Source organism: Dama dama, chromosome 11, assembly GCF_033118175.1.
Source record: "Dama dama isolate Ldn47 chromosome 11, ASM3311817v1, whole genome shotgun sequence".
Lineage (NCBI taxonomy): Eukaryota > Metazoa > Chordata > Mammalia > Artiodactyla > Cervidae > Dama > Dama dama.
In genome coordinates, this window is record NC_083691.1 from 36,832,326 (window position 1) to 36,850,687 (window position 18,362).

The 18,362-nt window shown below is 46.5% G+C and overlaps 1 protein-coding gene across 2 annotated transcripts in view; it reads right to left on the minus strand.

Annotated features, from left to right (window-relative positions):
• The window catches only part of CAPN14 (calpain 14), a 36,799-nt gene extending 21,939 nt beyond the window's left edge, over window positions 1–14,860 (minus strand). The window contains exons 1-7 of one of the 2 annotated variants that reach the window (XM_061156240.1): window positions 14,770–14,860; window positions 5,480–5,751; window positions 4,212–4,281; window positions 3,233–3,351; window positions 2,982–3,118; window positions 2,392–2,566; window positions 1,718–1,780 (exon numbers count right to left, since the gene is read on the minus strand). In XM_061156240.1, coding sequence (XP_061012223.1) covers window positions 1,718–1,780; window positions 2,392–2,566; window positions 2,982–3,118; window positions 3,233–3,351; window positions 4,212–4,281; window positions 5,480–5,704 — 789 coding nt within the window. In that variant the 5' untranslated portion in view covers window positions 5,705–5,751; window positions 14,770–14,860. Of the gene's footprint in view, window positions 1–1,717; window positions 1,781–2,391; window positions 2,567–2,981; window positions 3,119–3,232; window positions 3,352–4,211; window positions 4,282–5,479; window positions 5,752–14,769 lie in introns of those variants that run through there. The other variant, XM_061156241.1, reaches the window with a different exon arrangement.
• Between the last annotated feature and the right edge of the window lie 3,502 nt (window positions 14,861–18,362).

Genomic DNA, 18,362 nt, shown 5'->3' on the forward strand with positions numbered 1-18,362 from the left:
ACTGATCTGTGAGAAGAAGTTAATGGTCACGTCTATTGCATGAGTTGAACATTCAAAGATATGTCTACTGAGAATCTGTCAATGTGATCTAATTTGTAAAAAGGGTCTTTTCAGGTATAATTAAGTTAAGAATTTTGAGATGAAATCACCCTGGATTAGTGTGGGTCCTAAATTCAATGACAAATGTCATTACAGGAAAGGGAAAGACAGAAGAGAAGGGCATGTGAAGATGGAGGCAAAGACGGGAGCTATGTGTTTGAACTTAGGGAAAGCTTGAGCCACCCTGAGTGGGAGGAGGTACAGAAGGATTCTCCCCAAGCCATCAGAGGGAAGATGGGACTAAGGACACCTGGATTTCAGACATCTGGCTTTAGAAAACACTGTGAAAAACACATTTCTCTTGCTTTACATCTCCCAATTTCTTACTAAGGTACCTACTCATAGGACTGTCGTGAGCATTGAGTTAACACTGGTAAAGCAGTTAAGACAGTATCACACACTAAGTGCCACATTTTGTTAAATAAATATAAAATCATAAAAATAAATATTTTAAAGTATAAATTTTGTTATCTAAACGTGAAAATTTTCTTGACACACCAAATATGATTGATGGAGATCTAGGAGATAAAAGTCAGGTATGAATGGAGTTGAAAAAAATCTGAACCAGAGTTAAAGGGAATTGGAGGACTTTGGGGAAGTCACATCCTCTACAGAATAGCAGAAGTTCTCGAAGATTCAACCTGCTGATTCCTTATCTCCGTGCTCTGCTCCTGCTGCTCCCTCCATTAGGAAGGCCCTTCTCCCCTGACACAAATCTACCCATCTTTTAGGGCCAACTCAAGGCCACCTACCCTATAAAGCCTTTTCTGACTTCCCTCCAACCCAACCAGATAAATGTTTTCTCTCCTACCTCTAAACCCCAGAAGATTTTCTTCATTGCTTCCTTCTTTCAGCTTCTACTTTGCTTCCCTATAGATTTCAAATATGATTTGTCTCCATACTTGATGGTAAACTCTTTGTAGGCAGGGTCCCTGTCTGGTTCATCTTCCTCTCAATGTTTAATAAAGCTCAAAAGGTAGAGAGCAATGGAAGGAAACTGAAAGATGGTTGAAAAGGAGCATGTGAGAAAGAAGCAGGAATTTGAAGGGAAACCCCATTTCCATTTAGCATATCATTTAGCAGCCCAGGGCAAAGCGAAGCTCAAGAAATGGTTATGAGACACAAGAGGGCTGTGTGTATGCTTGGTCATTCACTCATATCCGACTCTTTGCAATCCCATGGACTGTAGCCCATGAGGCTCCTCTATCCATGGGATTTTCCAGACAAGAATACTGGAGTGGGTTGCCATTTCCTTCTCCAGGGGATCTTCCCAACGCAGGGATTGAACCCACAGCTCCTGTGTCTTCTGCGTTGCAGGCAGATTCTTTTACCCACTGAGCCATCAGGGCTAGACGGCCGATTGGCCAGGGCCACCCCATGGCAAGAGAGGCTGGGATGATACTTGGAGGCGGCAAAGCCTGAACCCACCATTTCACCCGAGAAGAGTGGCACAGAGGTCTGGGGATCCCACCACCTGCTTCAGCAGGCCCACCAGAGAATTCACCCCTAGACAGGGCACAGATAGTTAACAGTCACCAAGACGAGGTAAGGCATTGGGAAAAAGCCCTGGAGAGAAGGGAGAGGTGGAAGGGAGACAGAGGGGCCCGGTTCTACTCACCTTCCAGATGCCTGTGAGTGTATAGGCATGGCCATCCACCAGCCCATTCTCCAGCACCCGCTGCTTCTGCAGAGACAGAGAACTCCTGTCAGTGCTCTGTGGGGTACAGCTAACCTGGAAGTCGGGGGGACCTGCTGGCTGGAGCAAGGGTTTATGGGGAGGGTTGGGAGAGACCTATGTGGTGTTTCCCTACAGTTTTCGAAGCCCTTCAGCACCCACAGTCTCATTTGAGCCTTTGAAGAAGTCAAGGGGCCATTCTGCAGCAATTATCACCCTGCTTTCCGGAGGGCAACTCAACTCAGAGCTGCTAGGTCATGTGAGGTGACACGATGGTCATTAGCGGAGGCAGGCTAAACTGAGGACTGCCTACTCCAGTTCCGGGTTCTTGTTTGTTATGAAACTAGACAGTGATAGCTAGCAGAGCTGGTAAACTGCCTTGCATGGAGTTGACACTCCAGAAATGTTAGCTCCCTTCTCAGCACACCGTGTGTATTCTACGGGGTTCTTGCCTGCCCCGGGGGCTCAGTTCTGCTCGTTTAGTTTGAACATCAGGACTCTGGGTGCGGGAGTTGGGGGAGTCCGGGGCATACACTGAGGCAAGAGAAGCAGCTGGTGGGTGAAGGGACGGGGAGCAGGGGAGGAGGCTGTCCTGCCTGGGCATGGCCCAGTCTCACCCCACAGTGGGTCTGGCAGCCAATCAGGGTTCTGCTGCAGGCGGCTCGGGTTAGGACATCCCAGAGGTTGTCAGGGGCTTCTGCCAGGTTGATGGTCATTGTCACCCCTCCGGTGAAGTCCACAAGGGCTTCAGACACCTGTCCACGCTGCAAGTCTTCATAGGAGCCAGAGAGCCTGCCCAGGGAAGGAACAGATGTGAGGGAAGGAAGGGTGTTTCTACTGTACACAGCACAATCCAAACAAAACTAAAGAACCCCCTGCTTGGTTATTCCCAGGGCGTGTGTCTGCTATCCCTTCCTCCCATCCCAGGGGCAAAAAAGAAATACATACTCAGTTTCTATCCCTACTACACAAGTCCATCCATCAGGGAAAGGTAAGACTCCAGAAATGTTGTTCCAATGGGGTGACCCTTACATAAGAGACCCTGGATGTGTCACTTCTATATTTGCTGAGCTATGCCTCAGTGTCTCACTTGATAAACTTCCTCTGCCTCTTCTTGCCTCCCTCAATGTTGATGAGAGAGAGACAGAGACAGAGGAGGAGGGAAGGGCCAGGAAGGAAAGGGGAAAGGTTTGTGCAGTTGTCTTACTTAGCATAGGCCTTTTCCAGAAGAGCTCCCCAGAACAAGTTCTTGTAGGTGGAAGAGACAAAGACCAGCTGGCCAGCTTCATTCACAGGTAGTCGGTCATCCACCACGACCGGAACCCACTTTCCGAAGTGCCAGAACTGGAAGGAGAGAAGGTCATGGAGGATGGTTAGCCCAGGGAGCAGAGACATGACTCTTGCAGAACCCTCTTTCCTATGGCTTCCTCCAGGCTGGGGCACCCAGAGGACACTCACCCAGAATTGGAAGATGCCAGCATACTGCTCCGTGAAACTCTGATTCAGGGGAACAACGCGACTCAGGATGTCCTGGTGCAAACTCAGAGCTTGCAAAGCCGCCAAGAACCAGCAGTCACCTAAGCCAGAGAACACAAGGTATCCACATGAATCTGCCGGACACACATGCGAAGACCGCAAGTGTCTGCACGGATGTACTGTACAGGCCTGCACAAGCTACCAGTGTCCACGTGAATCTACTGAGGACTAACTGCAGGCAAGAAGTGCCTAGTCCCAGTTGCTATCCTCTCTGGACTTGTGGCCTAGTTTAAGAGGAAAGAATTCTGTATCAGAGAGAAAGATGGTGAGTGAGCAGAGCAGGGGGCAGGGAACATTGTCTGGAAATCAGACTTGACACCAAGAACTGAACCATATTCCTAGACTAGTTTTTAGCTTCCCATATGCCCTGACATCAGGAACTGGGACCCAAACCCAACCAAACTTTTCTAAATCCTGCTTCTGTAACTGATTTATGCACTTCTGAGAAAACATCAACCCTTCTGGACTCCATTTCTCTGTCTGTGAAATGTGTATGACTACACATGTGCCTTCCCTCATGGCCAAGGGTTTTTCCTCTTCCCTCTAAAAAGAAGTTGGGTTGAGGATAGATCTGCTCAGATCCTAAAGCATCTAGTAACTGGTATGCCAAGAAGGACTCATTACAAGAACTATGGTAGGGTGAGTCCATTTTCCCAAGATGAAACCCAGACCTGGAAACTGGTTAGGGAGGAGGATCGTTAGGCGAGGTGTGGCGTTCCCATGCATCCTCAGAGGACCAGTTGTGATCGTTCTCCCAGAAAATGACAGCATGTCAAGATGGAGCTCAGGGTGGCCATTTCCTCTCTTGGGATCTCTCAAGCCCCCTCCTCCCCACCCCACTCTGCCTTGGCTGGGCTGGGCTGGCAGGTGCCAGGTGTGTCTCGGGGCTGTGCAGACTTACCTACCAATCCCTGGCACAGATCCAGGCGTTTGGCCTTGGCAGAATAGAAAAGGGGGTTGCTGTGCAGCTCCTGCAGGAACAGACAGAAAAGTCCTTCTGATGGAGAGCAAAGAAGCCCCTGGAGCTACAGTGACCGTAGTTTCTCACGTCCCTGAACTAGACTTCTGGGCACACGGACACAGAACATATGTGAAATCAGGGCTATTTCGGGATTCTGCCCACTGTATTTCTCATTCCTTCTTGCTGCTCGTGTTAAGTCAGAGTGCTAGAAAACCCTGGGTAGATAGTGAGAAGTAGCACTTGTCCCTAACATGCCTTTTCTTGGAGTATCTGTGACAAACGGAAGCATCTGTTTTCCGGGGTGTTCTCATTTTTCCTAGAGATCTTCTCATTCCCACTATTCTCCCTGCTACTCCTCCTTCCCACCCCCAATCCCCGGTCTAACGGGTCTCTTTGGCTTCCATGCTGAGATGCAGGTGGGGGTGGCATCAAGGGGAGAGTGTGGGCTGGTCTCTGCTCCACGGCACACCCTAAATCCCTCCATCTTTGCCTGGGCTCCCTTCCATAGGTCTCGCAGCAAACGGGAGACCTGGGCACCACACCACAAGGTCAAGTTCGTGACAGACTTGCTACCTCAGCAGTTCCCCAGATTCTCTGGGAGGAGAGTCTTGGCTGTCATCTAGTGTAGGAGGCTTACTGGGGAATTTACACAGAGGGACTTGGTAAGTGGGGTTGCAGGTTCTGATGGGGTTGGTTGATAGGGGACAGAAAAGGGGAGGATTTGTAGCCCGGAGTGACTTCGTTCTGTTCACCAGCCATCTTCAACTTGTAAACCAAATTTGGGGGAGCTGGGTTGCCTTTCGACACATTAAGAAGTTGCCTGTGAAAGGAATTGTTGGTGCATTTCACAAAGAGAAGAAGACTTTTGTAAAGTGATTAGTAGCTTCTTCACCTAGGTGTTTCATGAGCCAGATTTGGGGAGGGGAGTATTAAACTTCCTCTCTGATAGATGGAATTGGTCAGTCACATGGAGCCAAGCGGTACATTGAGATATATTTCTGGCTGCAACTGTTCCGTGTACTTCAAGGCAGGGGGTAAAGGAGTGCTTAGACCCTTTTCAGGATCACCCTGGATTTTCTCTGGAAAATGGGAATGTGGGGACTTCCCTGGAGCCCTTCATGTGGGGATCAACAACAGTGAGTAAGCCCTGAGCCCTGGGCAGATGGTCTGGTGCCACACTGCCCGCGTGGGGTCTGGAGGCCCCTTACCGGAGGCCGCTTCCACTGCAGGCGGCTCGGCAGCTTCCGCAGCAGAGGCCCACTGCCGATGGAGCGCAGGGAGGCCGGGAAGCTCTTGTCCTCAAAGAGACTGCCATCCCTCAGGCACCTTTCCTTCAGGGCCTCGTAGTCCTGTCTGGGGAGCTGCGAAAAATGCCCCATTGAGTCCTCGCGCCTCAGCTTCCAATTTCTGCAGACAGGAAACCACATGGCCATGGCTGGGACCACACAGACCCCAGGGCCCTGTGGACGGTCTCCGGCGCCTGAAACAGACAGCAGAAGGTGCCCAGTGTCCTCACATTCTGTTGAGGCTTTGCCAGGCCTCCAGGGAGGAAGAGGAAGATGGAAGGATGGGCTGGTGGTGCAGGCGAGGTGGGGGTAGGGGGAGAGGCCATGAGAACAGGACTGAAGCACCTGGTTTATTCTCATTCCAGATAGTGGGGGACCTGGAGCACTGTTTGTTTAAGTGTTGGGGTTTCTGGTGGGAGGTCCAGGCTCCCACAGGGAGTCCTGTGGGAAAGGAGGGTCTCCCCAGTCTCAGGGCTGAGTCCTGGGCCCCTGACTGTGCCAGGGCCACAGGGCTACTCCTGCTTAGTGGGGACATGGGGAAGGGAGGAGTAAGAGTGAAAGCTCTGTTCATGGACTTGGGGGTCCATGTGCTACACCTGGAAGCGGTGGTGGCTGCCCCTTCTCTGCCCCTCCAGGGAGTTGGAGAGCTGTCACTCAGCCCTCCGCCTGGTCCCATGGCCTCCTTCATCTTCCCTGAAAAATCATGTCTCTTGCTTTCCCCCTTTTATATGTTCTTCAAAACGACTTCCTTGAAGACATTTTTGGCAATGTGAAAAAAAGTCACACGTGTAGTGGCAAAGGCCGAGAGTTGCCTGAACCTCGCCTTTCACTCTTTTTTCTTATTGGTAGAATTCTAGTTTTGGCTGCCCAGCTGCCAAACTTGATTTCCCTGGGCTTCTTGGCAGACAAGACGGCCACCATAGCACCTGGTTCACAAGGTGGCAGTGGATGTCTATTAGGTGGGGCTTTTGGAAAAGCTATAACTTCACCAATAAAAACGATAGTCTCGGGACTTCCCTGGTGGTCCAGTGGTTAAGAGTCTGCCTTCCAACACGGGCTTTGATCCCTGGTCCTGGAACTAGGATTCCATATGCTACAACTGAGGCTACGCACTGCAACTACTTATTGAGCCCAGGCCCTCTGGAGCCCATGGGTAATGAGGAGCCCATGCACCACAACGAAAGATCCCACATCCTGCAACTAAGACCCAGTGCAGCCAAAAATAAATAAATATTTTTTTTAAAAAGGCTCAAAAAAAAAATAAATAAAAAAGACTCATGGTCACTATTTTTTATTTCCTCCCTCTCCCTTTTCTGGAAAGTGGATGTGATGCCTAGAGATGGAGCGGCTGTCTTGCAACCATTAGGGAACAGCTGCATGCTAGAAGGAGTCTGGATCTCAGGGACTGCTTTGAACAAAGGCACCAGCTTTGGGTGGTTTGCCTCTAGATGTCTTCTTACATGAGAAGGATAAAACTTTGGCTTACTTAAGCCATGGTAGTATCCAGACTCTGTAAGATTCTTTATGTCAGCCACTATCCAGATGCCTGCTTCATGCATTTGGTTGACTGCTATGCTTCAACCATAGCATTCTCAACTGGTACTCAATGGCATATTAAATTTTACATGTATTTTTTAGGGGGTCAGTGGGCCCCTTCTTTGAAGCTAATCAATGAGTTTCATATTAAGAGGTGTGCAAGCCATAGGCCCTACCAATCTAAATATTCTAGCACATCCAAAAAAATAAATAAATATTCTAGCACATCCTTGAATCTCCTGCATTTTTGTGCAGTTGTGATTGGTTAAGTCAGTGATTTTGAGGCCTCTATTATTTGCATTCTTATCCACTTAGAAAAAGAAAATGTCAGAACCAGAATATGCCTTGAAAAACATGTTGTCTAGTATTTCCCCAAATTACTTTAGCAGTGGGGTTCTTTCTTCATGTGAAAGAAACCCCACAGAAACTCAAGGGTGGAGACCTGAGGTTGCAGCTTGGACCCCAGTGCATATTTGCAGTTTCTCATTGTATGGTTTGAAAATCACCAGCCTTTTCTAGTCTGCCTCATTTTTCAGGTGTTCACCTGAAACCTGTTCACCCATTCACTCATCAAAAATTTTGTTGGAAACTTGTCATCTGCCAGGCTTGAGCCAGGCACCATTCTCCAGAGATGGTCCCCATCTTCATGACTCTGACAGTCTAGTGGGGGTTTAAATGACCTTTCCAGTTGCATGAGGAAATTGAATCAAAGCCCAACCCAGAACTCAGGACCCAGGACTCTGGTTCCCATTACAGTGCTCAGCCCTCGATGCCAGGAACTCACATTTGTGTGAAGTTAAGCCCTTGGGACAGAATGTATTTGCACTAAAATTCACCTACACACAGTCAAATGAAGTTTGAGTATTCCCTCACAGCTATAGAAGCAACCTGAGGGCCCTCTTCATTTGTCAAGATCTTACCCATCCTCCAAAATCCAACTTGATGCCTTCTCCAGGAAGCCTTCTTTGAATGTGTAGCCATCACTGAGCTTCCCTCATCCTGACTACCTTCCGGCCCCCTACTGTAGAGGAATCCCTACTGCCCTCTACTTGGTGCTTCTCAAATTATCATTCATGAAAGACCTGTATTCTTTTCTTTCAAATTTGTCACAGAAATCTAATTAAAATAAATTAATAGAAACAGAAAATTTTAAAGGATAATACAAAATGCAAGCCCTCCTTTTAAAAAGAAAATTCAGATTCAACAGAAATAATTTTTTTGTGGGGGGGGGGGGTCAATTGCTATGAAAGTTTCTAAACACTGACCTTTGTTTTACACTTAGCTCGTCATGCATTGATAGTGACCTGTTTGCAGAATGACCTTGTCCTTGGACCCCACTGTGGGCTCTGCAGTGAGTGATTCATGCACTGAAACTTCTCCTGCCTGATACCAGTCTTTTATCCCTCAAGGGGTTAATGCTGGTGCAATTCTGTTAGCCTCACACCCTCACCTCTCTCTGAGGTTAAGACACTGATTCCTGAAAATTCTTATTTGTCACAGTTGCTGGCACACCTTCTGGGGGAAGACTCAATCCTCTCCTGAACCTGGGTTAGAGGGATCCAAAAGCGGTTAGTCTGGTCTTGTGTTTCCCCACGCTTTTTCCTTCCTGGTATGGACTATCAGGCAAAGCTTCCTCCAGCCCACCTCCTTCCCAACAAGTTTCTTCCAACATTTACATTTGTAAACATCAGGCACCTAAAGGCAAGCTCTTACTTTTTTGTCCTTCACACACGAACAGCCATCCTTCACTGCTTGTGACATGACAAACGGGGTCCCTTGGCTTCAGAACCCAGCCCAGGGTCATGACCTCCTCACCAAGTACTGACTCACACTCAGTTTCCAGTCTGGGCCTGAAAACATGGCATCTCAACACAAGCATCGGTGTCTTGTGGGGCTCAGAGAACAACATGCCCTTCACAAGATACTCCTGCTCTAAATTTTAGGATGAGGCAACATACAAACATATCTTTAAAGAAGTATTCCTAAGTCACCTTCAGGACCTTCTAGACCCACATGCGGCTTGTTGGAAATTCTTGCGTGTCTTCCATGTATAACAAGCTGTTCAAGAAATTGGCTTATTCCCAGATCGCCACAGCTCTCCACAAAGGGCCAAATGGGTCTCGGTCATATTTGGAAATGCACTTTGACCATTGTGAGTGAGCAGTGTTGGAGCAGGCCAGTAAAACAAGATAATGCAAATGAACAGAGGCTTGCTAATCAGGGCACAGATATTAGCCAGCAAAGCCTAAAGACATGCTGTCTGACCTGAGTGCTTCCTTGGCTCCCCAGAGGCAGTTGGACTTCTCCATCACATTCTTCAGGTCAGGATCCATTTGAACTCAGCAAATCAATAATCAGAACCTCAATCTTCACCTTGCCCTATTGGCTATACCTGCCTTCTCTGTAGATGTTGGGGGTAAGAGACAGCTTTATGATGGGGAGGGGGATCCCTGGTGCCCATGATCCCAAAGAGGCCTTAGAACATTAACTGGAAGAGCAGCACCAGGTGAGACTCTGATCTCCTCCATGCCTCGGGTCCCTGCCCTGATGTTCATTCAGATGTTCACTGAGGACCTACTGTGTGCAGGCACAGCACCATGTCACATACATACATGTGACCCACCAGTAAGGGTAGAGTCAGGGCTCTGAAAAGGAAATGAAATCAGTACATCCCTGCTCACAGGTACTGTGGACCTGTAGAATCCTCCTACAGGATGACTGATTCTCGGAGAGCTCTGGCATCTCGCCACAGCCCACTGAGTTGTCTGAGTAAAACTGGAATAGAAACCTAGGCTCCTTGCACAATGGCTCTGTCTACATGATAAAAAGCATCGGATTGAAAAAATGATCAATTCCATTCTCTTGACAGTTGGAACAAAAGAACAAGACTAAGAATCAGCCTTGCCTGATTTATCTTGGGCAAAGCTATCTTTCTTTTGTGTAACGGGCATTGTACAGTGTTCATGGTATGTCAGATTTGGAATTAGAAAACCCGGAGGTGGCTGGGTTTGCTACCTCTTCCCGTGTGGCCATGGGCAGACACTTTACCATTTCCCAGCTATCTGGATTACCTGTAAAATGGAGATGACATATCCTGTGCCCACTCTCAGGACTCAAAGAGACAATGATGTGAAGTGACTTGAAGAAACTCTAAAGCAGGGGATGGCATTCTGTGATCCATGGGTCAAACCTGGCCCACCACTGGTTTTTGTAAACAAAGCTTTATTGAAACACAGCCATGCTTACCCATTTACGTATTCATGGCTGCTTTTGCAACATACAACAGCACAGTTGAATAGTTGGAACAGAGATCATATGACCCGTAAGTAAAAATATTTAAGGCCTAGCCCTTTCCCTCATAGCTCAGTCAGTAAATAATCTGCCTGCAATGCAGGAGACCTGGGTTTGATTCCTAGGTCAGGAAGATCCCCTGGAGAAGGAAATGGCAACCCACTCCAGTATTCTTGCCTGGAGAATTCCATGGACAGAGGAGCCTGCCAGGCTACAGTCCATAGGGTCACAAGAGTCGGACACAACTTAGCCACTAAACCACCACAGTCCTTTACAGAGAAATCTGCTTTAAAGCACTATCTAACCCAGATGTATTGTTGCTACATGGCGGTAGGCACAGGGGTGAGCTCCAAGGAGGAATCCACAGAGTAAAATGTGGTTAATTGAATTCATCACTGAGAATTTATCTTAATGCAACAGAATTTTATCTCTAATTGATTCATTGTTATTTTTTTTTAACAGACTATTAACATTTTGAGTTTCATTTGTGCCTCAAAAAGACTTAAAGATATGGCTTGCCATTTCTCTCTGCTAAAGTCAGGTCTCTAATACATTTTTTACAGGTGTTGACATCAGGCATTCCTGAGCAGATTTCAGGTGGCTTTGTGGGTACTGATGACGAATAGGAAAACCCATATCTCCATGTACAGATCATGACTGGTTCATGAAAGGGGAAATGATTTTACAAAATTAATGGTTGGAAAGGAGCTTGAAAGTTTTTACCATTTAGACATCTGTCTGCATTTAGATTGCATTTTTAATAGAAAATCCCAAGACTTTGTCTTTCAGGAAACAATAAAGAACACAGTCCAACTATGAACTATTTTGAAGGCAAGAATAAGATTTGTTTCCTGGATTTGCAGAACCCAGTCATGAATAAAGAAATGGTTGATATGTGTTTGCTGACTATCTGACTGAATGAATGAATTGATGTTTCATTTGTAAAATGTAAAGAATGATAAAACCTGCCCTCCCCACCCCTCCTAATAGGAAGCTGAAGGAGAAAAGGATGGGAAAACTTTTTGTGAGATATCAACCATGTGACTGCTCTTCTGTTTTTCTGATCACATCCCTGGGACTGATTTAGGCTGAGACTTGGTTTCAGTGGCCTCCCTAACAGCACCGCTTCTCACAGGTAGGGGGTGGTATGCAGGATCTAAAGCAAAGTGCCCTGAGGCACAACATAAAATCAAGGGCGGCTTCAAAAAGCAAAGGAGTCTCCATAGCAACCAGGCACCTAGAGAGGATGCTAGGTTTGGGGTTGGCGGGGAGAAATGGCAGGAAGCTCCCTGCCTTCACTGGTAATGCTGGGGTGATTACATGACTATGTGAAGATATAAGAACTTGGCTGATGGAGTTCCCTGCCCACTCTCAGCTGCCTCATCTTCCACTTGACTCCATGAGACACTACACAGCCACAGATCTTTGTAGAAGTACAGACACCCCCAGAACGGGAGTGTACACCCTAAGTTGCCATGTAACTTTCCATGGGCTTAAGAACCTTCACTTGGCCCCTGCAGAAGGCAGACCCTGATATCAGTCACTCTTTGCAGCTGAATTGAACATCAGGCTAGAAGGAACTTGGTGTCCTGCCTTTCAGTGCTCCTGAGCAGCAGTTCCAGCGGATCTAGCTGCCCAGACTCACTAGGGTGAGCCCTGGGGCATCTTTTTCGCACATCTTCTTTTTTTACTTTCTTACAGGCTCTTCGACTGGAACCTCAGTGGGGTCACGCTCTTGCCCTCTCGCCTGCTTCTGCTTTTAGAGTTCCCACCCCAGGAGACAGCAGCATCCTGGTCTTAGAGCCATTCCCTACTCTGATTTCTCCACCACCTCCCACACTTTTGAAGACCCAACCTTTTTGATCTTTCTCCCTTCTGGACATTTCAAAACACATCTCAATAGGAAGGAGTTTTAAAACAGATGTAAATGAGTTCTTTTTTTTTTTTTCAGAAGTATTTGCATCTGAAGAGAGTCACAGGCTTTGAACTGCATTATTTGATTAAATAAAAATAGATTTCCTTCCCCTCCTCCAAACAGAGGGTGGCCTCAAACCCACATGGTCAGGCTCTCAGGGTTTGGGCCTCTTTCTGGGTAAACAACCCACAGCACACACCCTCTGCTCTATGCCAACACACCTTTCAGTCGCACACAAACACAAGATGTGTCTTGCCCTCTCTGGTTCAAATTGCATCTATTCTTCAAAGCTCAGCTCATTTCCCCTTATCCACAAAAGCCTTCTCTGGCCCTCCGGCACATTTTTGCTTCTCCTCACAGCTGAGTTACTTGACAGATGCACAGATTTGATACACCTCAGGAAAGGTATTCTCAGGACATCTGAGCTTGTGTGACTGTATGAGAAGGAGACTGTTGTAAAAGGAGCAGCAATGAAAAAACAACCCTGAATCTGCTATGACCTGGGAGGGGAGGACGATGCTGGGTAACAGCACTTCCTGCCCCAAAAAAACCTTGGTCCTGAACTCGAGAAATGGATGGCCTCCCATCTCAGGCTATGATTAGCACTACTCCAGAAAACCAAGCTATGCAATTAGACACCCAGGCAACACTTTGGAAAAAGGAAGACAGTCAAAAACATCTTTGGGGGGACTCCCCTGGCTGTCCAGTGGTTAAGAACCTGCACAGGGGCACGGGTTTAATCCCCAGTTAGGGAACTAAGATCCCACATGCTGCACGGTGTAGCCAAAAATAAACAAATAAAAATAAATTTTTAAAAAAAATCTTTTTGGGAAAACTATCTGGTAGTCGGTACTAAAGGTAAAGATACATACATCCTCTGACACAGCAACCCCTGGGTATTACCTAACAGAAATGCTTGGACTTGTATACCATGAAACATGTACAAGGAAATTCATAACAGCATTATTCAAGATAGCCCTGAACTGAGAACTCCCCACAAGGCCATAAACATGGATAAATAATACTGGGGAACATTCACACAATCGAATGCTACAGAGCATGAGAGTGAACAGCCATGAACTACACCCAACCCTACAGGTGAAAGTTACAAACTCAGTACAGAGCGAAAACATCCAGACACAGAAATCCAATGATTCCGTTTACATAACTTCCCAAAAAAGGCAAAACCAGTCTATGTGTTAGAAATCAGCTTAGCGGTTACCCTTGAGGTGGAGAGATTTGTCCCCAAAACAGTTGTGCAGCTAAGAGTTATATCAATTCTATCCCTTCCTACTGATTGTTGCGATGGTCAGTAGAGAGATTTACAGTGGAAATTAAAAAGCGATAGATTCAACTTGTTAACCAAGTCTTTATTAGACTCCTCTCCATGGCCTTTGATGGCAGGGGTGCAGGATGAATCAGAATTTCCGCCCTCAACTACGTCACAGGCCTAGAGAGAGGGCTATCTTCTCTTCCCTGTGATGCTCACTCTGTGTAATGTTCAGTATCCAGCCCACCCAAGAATCCTCACTCTCCAAAGTTAGAGGTACCCTCCCACCCTGCCAGGTCCAGAAGATCACCTCAGACTGAGATACTTAGGTCCACTCCACTAGCTCAAAGTTAGAATCACAGTTCTAGCCCCGAGCTCCTATAGATTGGACCTGGCAAGTCTGGAACAAAAATGTTTAACCAGTATCCAGTCTGTGTCTCACTCATGCAGGCAGTATCTCCCTCTGCCTTCACGGCACAGACTTACACGCTGAGCCGAGAGCTAACCACCTCCCTCCACAGCCATCGCCAGCCTCCGAGGCCCAGAGGCCAGCAAAATGCTTCAGCATTGTGATTTCCAGATTTCTCATCTAAGCCAAGGCCCCTCTTTAGCACCACACTGATACCTATCACGTGAGGGACCATTTCACTCTCGCAGAAGGTGAGCATCGTCATCAGTGTTTCTTCGCATCTGATTTCACAGAGGATATCAAACCAACCTCACTTTATATTAGCACCCAGAGAGCAGCCTGCCTCCCGGAACATCAGACCCCATGCGGTCCCAGGCCCCTTCCAGCTCCCTCCTCAAATAGAGCAGGCTCAGAAGATCCCTGGAAGGGCCTGAGCCCTGGGAAATGACAGCAACTCGCAGCATTGCTAACTCTACCAAATCACCATGGATGGAAATCAGAGCTGGAGGGACCCCAGGAATCACCCAGGTCCAAAGACCCCTGATCTGAATGAGGAGACAGAGCTCAAAGGGCTGAAGTCTACTGTTCTCGGTTACACAGGTGAGCAGACGCAAAGCTGAGAACACAATTCAGATCTCCAGATGCCAGGGCTCTGCCTATATAGACACTCAGACCTGCAAAGTTCGTATCTGGAAAAGCCACTACCTCTCCTTTTCTGAACCCAGACCTCACAGAGGACGCCAGGGGCTCTAGGCTAAATTGGACCCACCTTTGAAGCCACAGAAATTTACCTGCACAGGAGATCTTGCTTCTTTAAGAAACTGGACAGGCTCTAATCCCAATGCAGATAGAACCCAACTGCCAGAGATAGCTCCTTATATAAGGTCCTTTCTAGGTACAGGTGTTGGGCTGAGTCTGAGTTCCCGCCTCCTGGAGCCTTGGCTCCTCCCCACCCTGCTCCTTCCCCCTCCCCCCCAACTTCTCTGAAAGGGCGGGGAATGCCCGGGGCTTTGTGATGTTATCATACAAATCCAATTATTTTCTTGAGCTAACAGAAGAACAGAACATGTTCCAGTAACACCTTGAGAAGGGTTAGTCATCTTCTCACTTCCAGTCTCAGGAGGTTATGTGACGATATGGCTTAGAGCATTATTTCATTGCAGGAAATAACACAATTCTTTTCTTTTTCGGTCTTCAGAGTTTGATGCCGCAACAAGGGATATTCCCCGCTGAGCAGGAACTTTGTGACTCCTTTTTGCTATTGAAAGAGCCCCCTTCCCTTCCCAAATCTACTCCCAAGTCCCACTAGTCTGCCAATTTGGTCTTCATGGTTTTGACTACTCAAAGCTAGAAACAGTGACCCCTATCGACTGTTTCCTTCCATTTCACACTGGCTATTCCTCCAAACAATTCCTGTCACTCATGTGGCTGCTCTTTTATGAAGACATCTCCTGGGTTCCCATCATGACTTGCACAGACTTTCATTAGAGTGTTTAAGTCAGTTCTAGCTTGTCTGACCCCACGTTTGCACATCTTGGATCCCAAGGCCCCAGAGCAATGGCTGGCACCCAGTGGGTGCTCAATACATGGCAATGGAATTAAAGAGTCCCTTACCTCTAGAACTCCTCCCTCCTCTCCCTTCCTACCTGCTTCTCTGCAATGGCCTTTTGCCCTGACTCTAATCTCTCACACCTTGCTCCTTCTGTACAACTACCACTGTACTCACTTTAGTAATGTATGTTATTGTTTTTAGCCCCTCAGCTGTGTCCAACTCTTTCATGACCCCATGGACTGGAGCCTGCCAGGTTCCTTCTGTCCATGGGATTTCCCAGGCATGAATACTGGAGTGGGTTGCAATCTTCCTGATTCAGGGATTGAACTCATATCTTCTGCATTGGCAAGTGGGTTCTTTACCACTGAGCCACCAGGGAAGACCCATTTCAGTAATACTGATAAAGAAAAGAATACTGATAATATTAGCTGTTATGGGCTTGACATTTGTATCTTCCTCAAAATTCACATGTGTGCATGTGAAGCCACTTCAGTCATGTCTGACTGTTCGCAATCCTATGGACTGTAGCCCTACCGGCTCCTCTGTCCGTGGGACTCTCCAGGCTAGAATACTGGAGTATTTGGAATAAGGAAAGAAATGAGTCTGTAGTGATGTGGCCCTAATTTGATAGGATTAGTGTCCCTATAAGAAGAGACACGAGAGGGCCCACACTCACTCACTCACATGCTCTCTCTCTCTCTGTGCCCTGAGGAAAGGCTGTCTGAGGATTCACTGAGAAAGCAGCCATCTATGAGCCAAGAAGAGTGTTCTCATCAAAAGCTGACCCTGCCAGACTTCATCTGGGATCTCTATCTTCCAGAACCACAAGAAAACATATTTCTGTTGTTTAAGTTACCAAATCTAGAGCATATTAGTATGGCCGCCTGAGCACGGTGAAATAATAACCAGCATTTACTGGCACATCTGACATCCCAGGTACAACGCCAGGCACACTGCATGCAGAATCTCTGAATCTTCACAACTTTTATCATCTCCCTTTTACAAAGGCGAAACTGAGGCCCGGAGCAGTAACTTGATCAAGATATCCATAACTAGTAAACAGCAGAGAGGTGACAAAGTCCCAGGGATGTCATATTCCACTAACTTTTCATCATGTTGATCAACAAAGTGTGTCTCCATTACTCCCGAGTCAAATCCAAAGCTTCGAACCTTTGGCCAGAACTCATGTTTACAGAGCCATCCCCTCCTCATGCTATTTGGTCTGAAAGTGGTGTGGGGTTAACAGGAGCAATGGTTTGGGGGAGTCAAAAGACTAGGGAGTAAAATTCTGCTGGTTTAGCTAAGGAAAGTTCAATTTTCTTTTCTGAAAAATCAGTTCATCGCCAATTTAAGATTCCCATTAAGGCATGAATTCAAACATGTTTTATAAAATATACAGAGTTCATTATTAGAGAAATGCAAATCAAAATTACAATGAGATACCACCTCATACTGGTCAAAATGGCCACTGTCAAAAAATCTACAAACAATAAATTCTGGAGAGAGTGGGGAGAAAAGGGAGCCCTCTTGCACTGTTGGAGAGAATGTAAATTGTGTACTGCCAGTATGGAGATAGATTCCTTAAAAACCTAAGACTAAAACTATCATATGATCCAATAGTTCCATTACTGGGCATGTACTCTGAGAAAACCATAATTCAAAAAAACACATGTGCCCCAGCGTTCAAGGCATCATCAGGACATGGAAGCAACCTCGATGACAATTGACAGATAAACAGATTAAGAAGTTGTGGTAAGTATTTACAATGGAATATTACTCAGTCATAAAAAGGAGTGGGTTTGAGTTAGTTCTAGTGAGGTAGATGAACCTAGAGCCTGTTATACAGAGTGAAGTAAGTCAGAAAGAGAAAAACAAATATCATATATTACTGCATATATATGGACTCAAGAAAAATGCTACTGATGAACCTATTCACAGGAATCTAACCATTCTCTGCATTGATTCCTTTTTTGTGGTTGTAAGAGTAAAACAAGAAAATCAGGAACTGTTATACTAAGTGTTACTTCTGACAGCACTATAGATAGGGATTTAAAGTCCTGGTGTTTATGGCAACACCAAAGCTTCATAAAATAAATTGACAAGTGCTCCAATGTTTCTTGCTGCTTGATCTTTATTCAGTTGGTTGTAGGTCTTTAAAACTAGGATCCAACAAAGGAAAGAGAAGGGATTTGATTTGTGAGTAGAAGAAAGGAAAAGGAAAAATTGGTGGTTCCATATATAACTTTTAAGCATTAGAAATTTTTCCAAAAACCAAGATAATAAAAAGAGGCTTTGTGGGCTAGCTCATAAATTAAAAGTCATCTCCAAAGTTCCAAAGTAAATTCTAAGACCTAAGTTATTAATTTCTTCACACTGAAAATATATTCAGAATGTCATATGAAAATATTCTTGAAAAAACTCACCGGGAAGTTTGGAAATAAAAACAGACAAGGTATTTTTTCAGCAGGAGGGTGTTTCCTTACATTGTCAGAGACTTAGTTAGAATTTGAAGGACATTGATTTCTAACCCATAACCCAAGTGAACTTGAATTGTCAAGGTGTGCTATATCTGGGAAGGGCTTGGGGAGGCCCCAGGAGTCATTCAGATCAGGGAGGTAGGGCAGGCATCAGCACAGAATGGTCTGGAATGGTTGAGGGTAAAAGATGCAGAAATACACTGAGGTCCAGGTCTAGGCAGGCAACATCAGAGAGGGTCGAAAACAGCTTGGCGACCTGGCCACAGGGCACACCTGGATTCCTAGGAAAGTAATGGATGTATGGCTGACCTCTGTCTCTCAGGGCAGAGGGTCTGAGGCAGGGAGCTCTTCATGG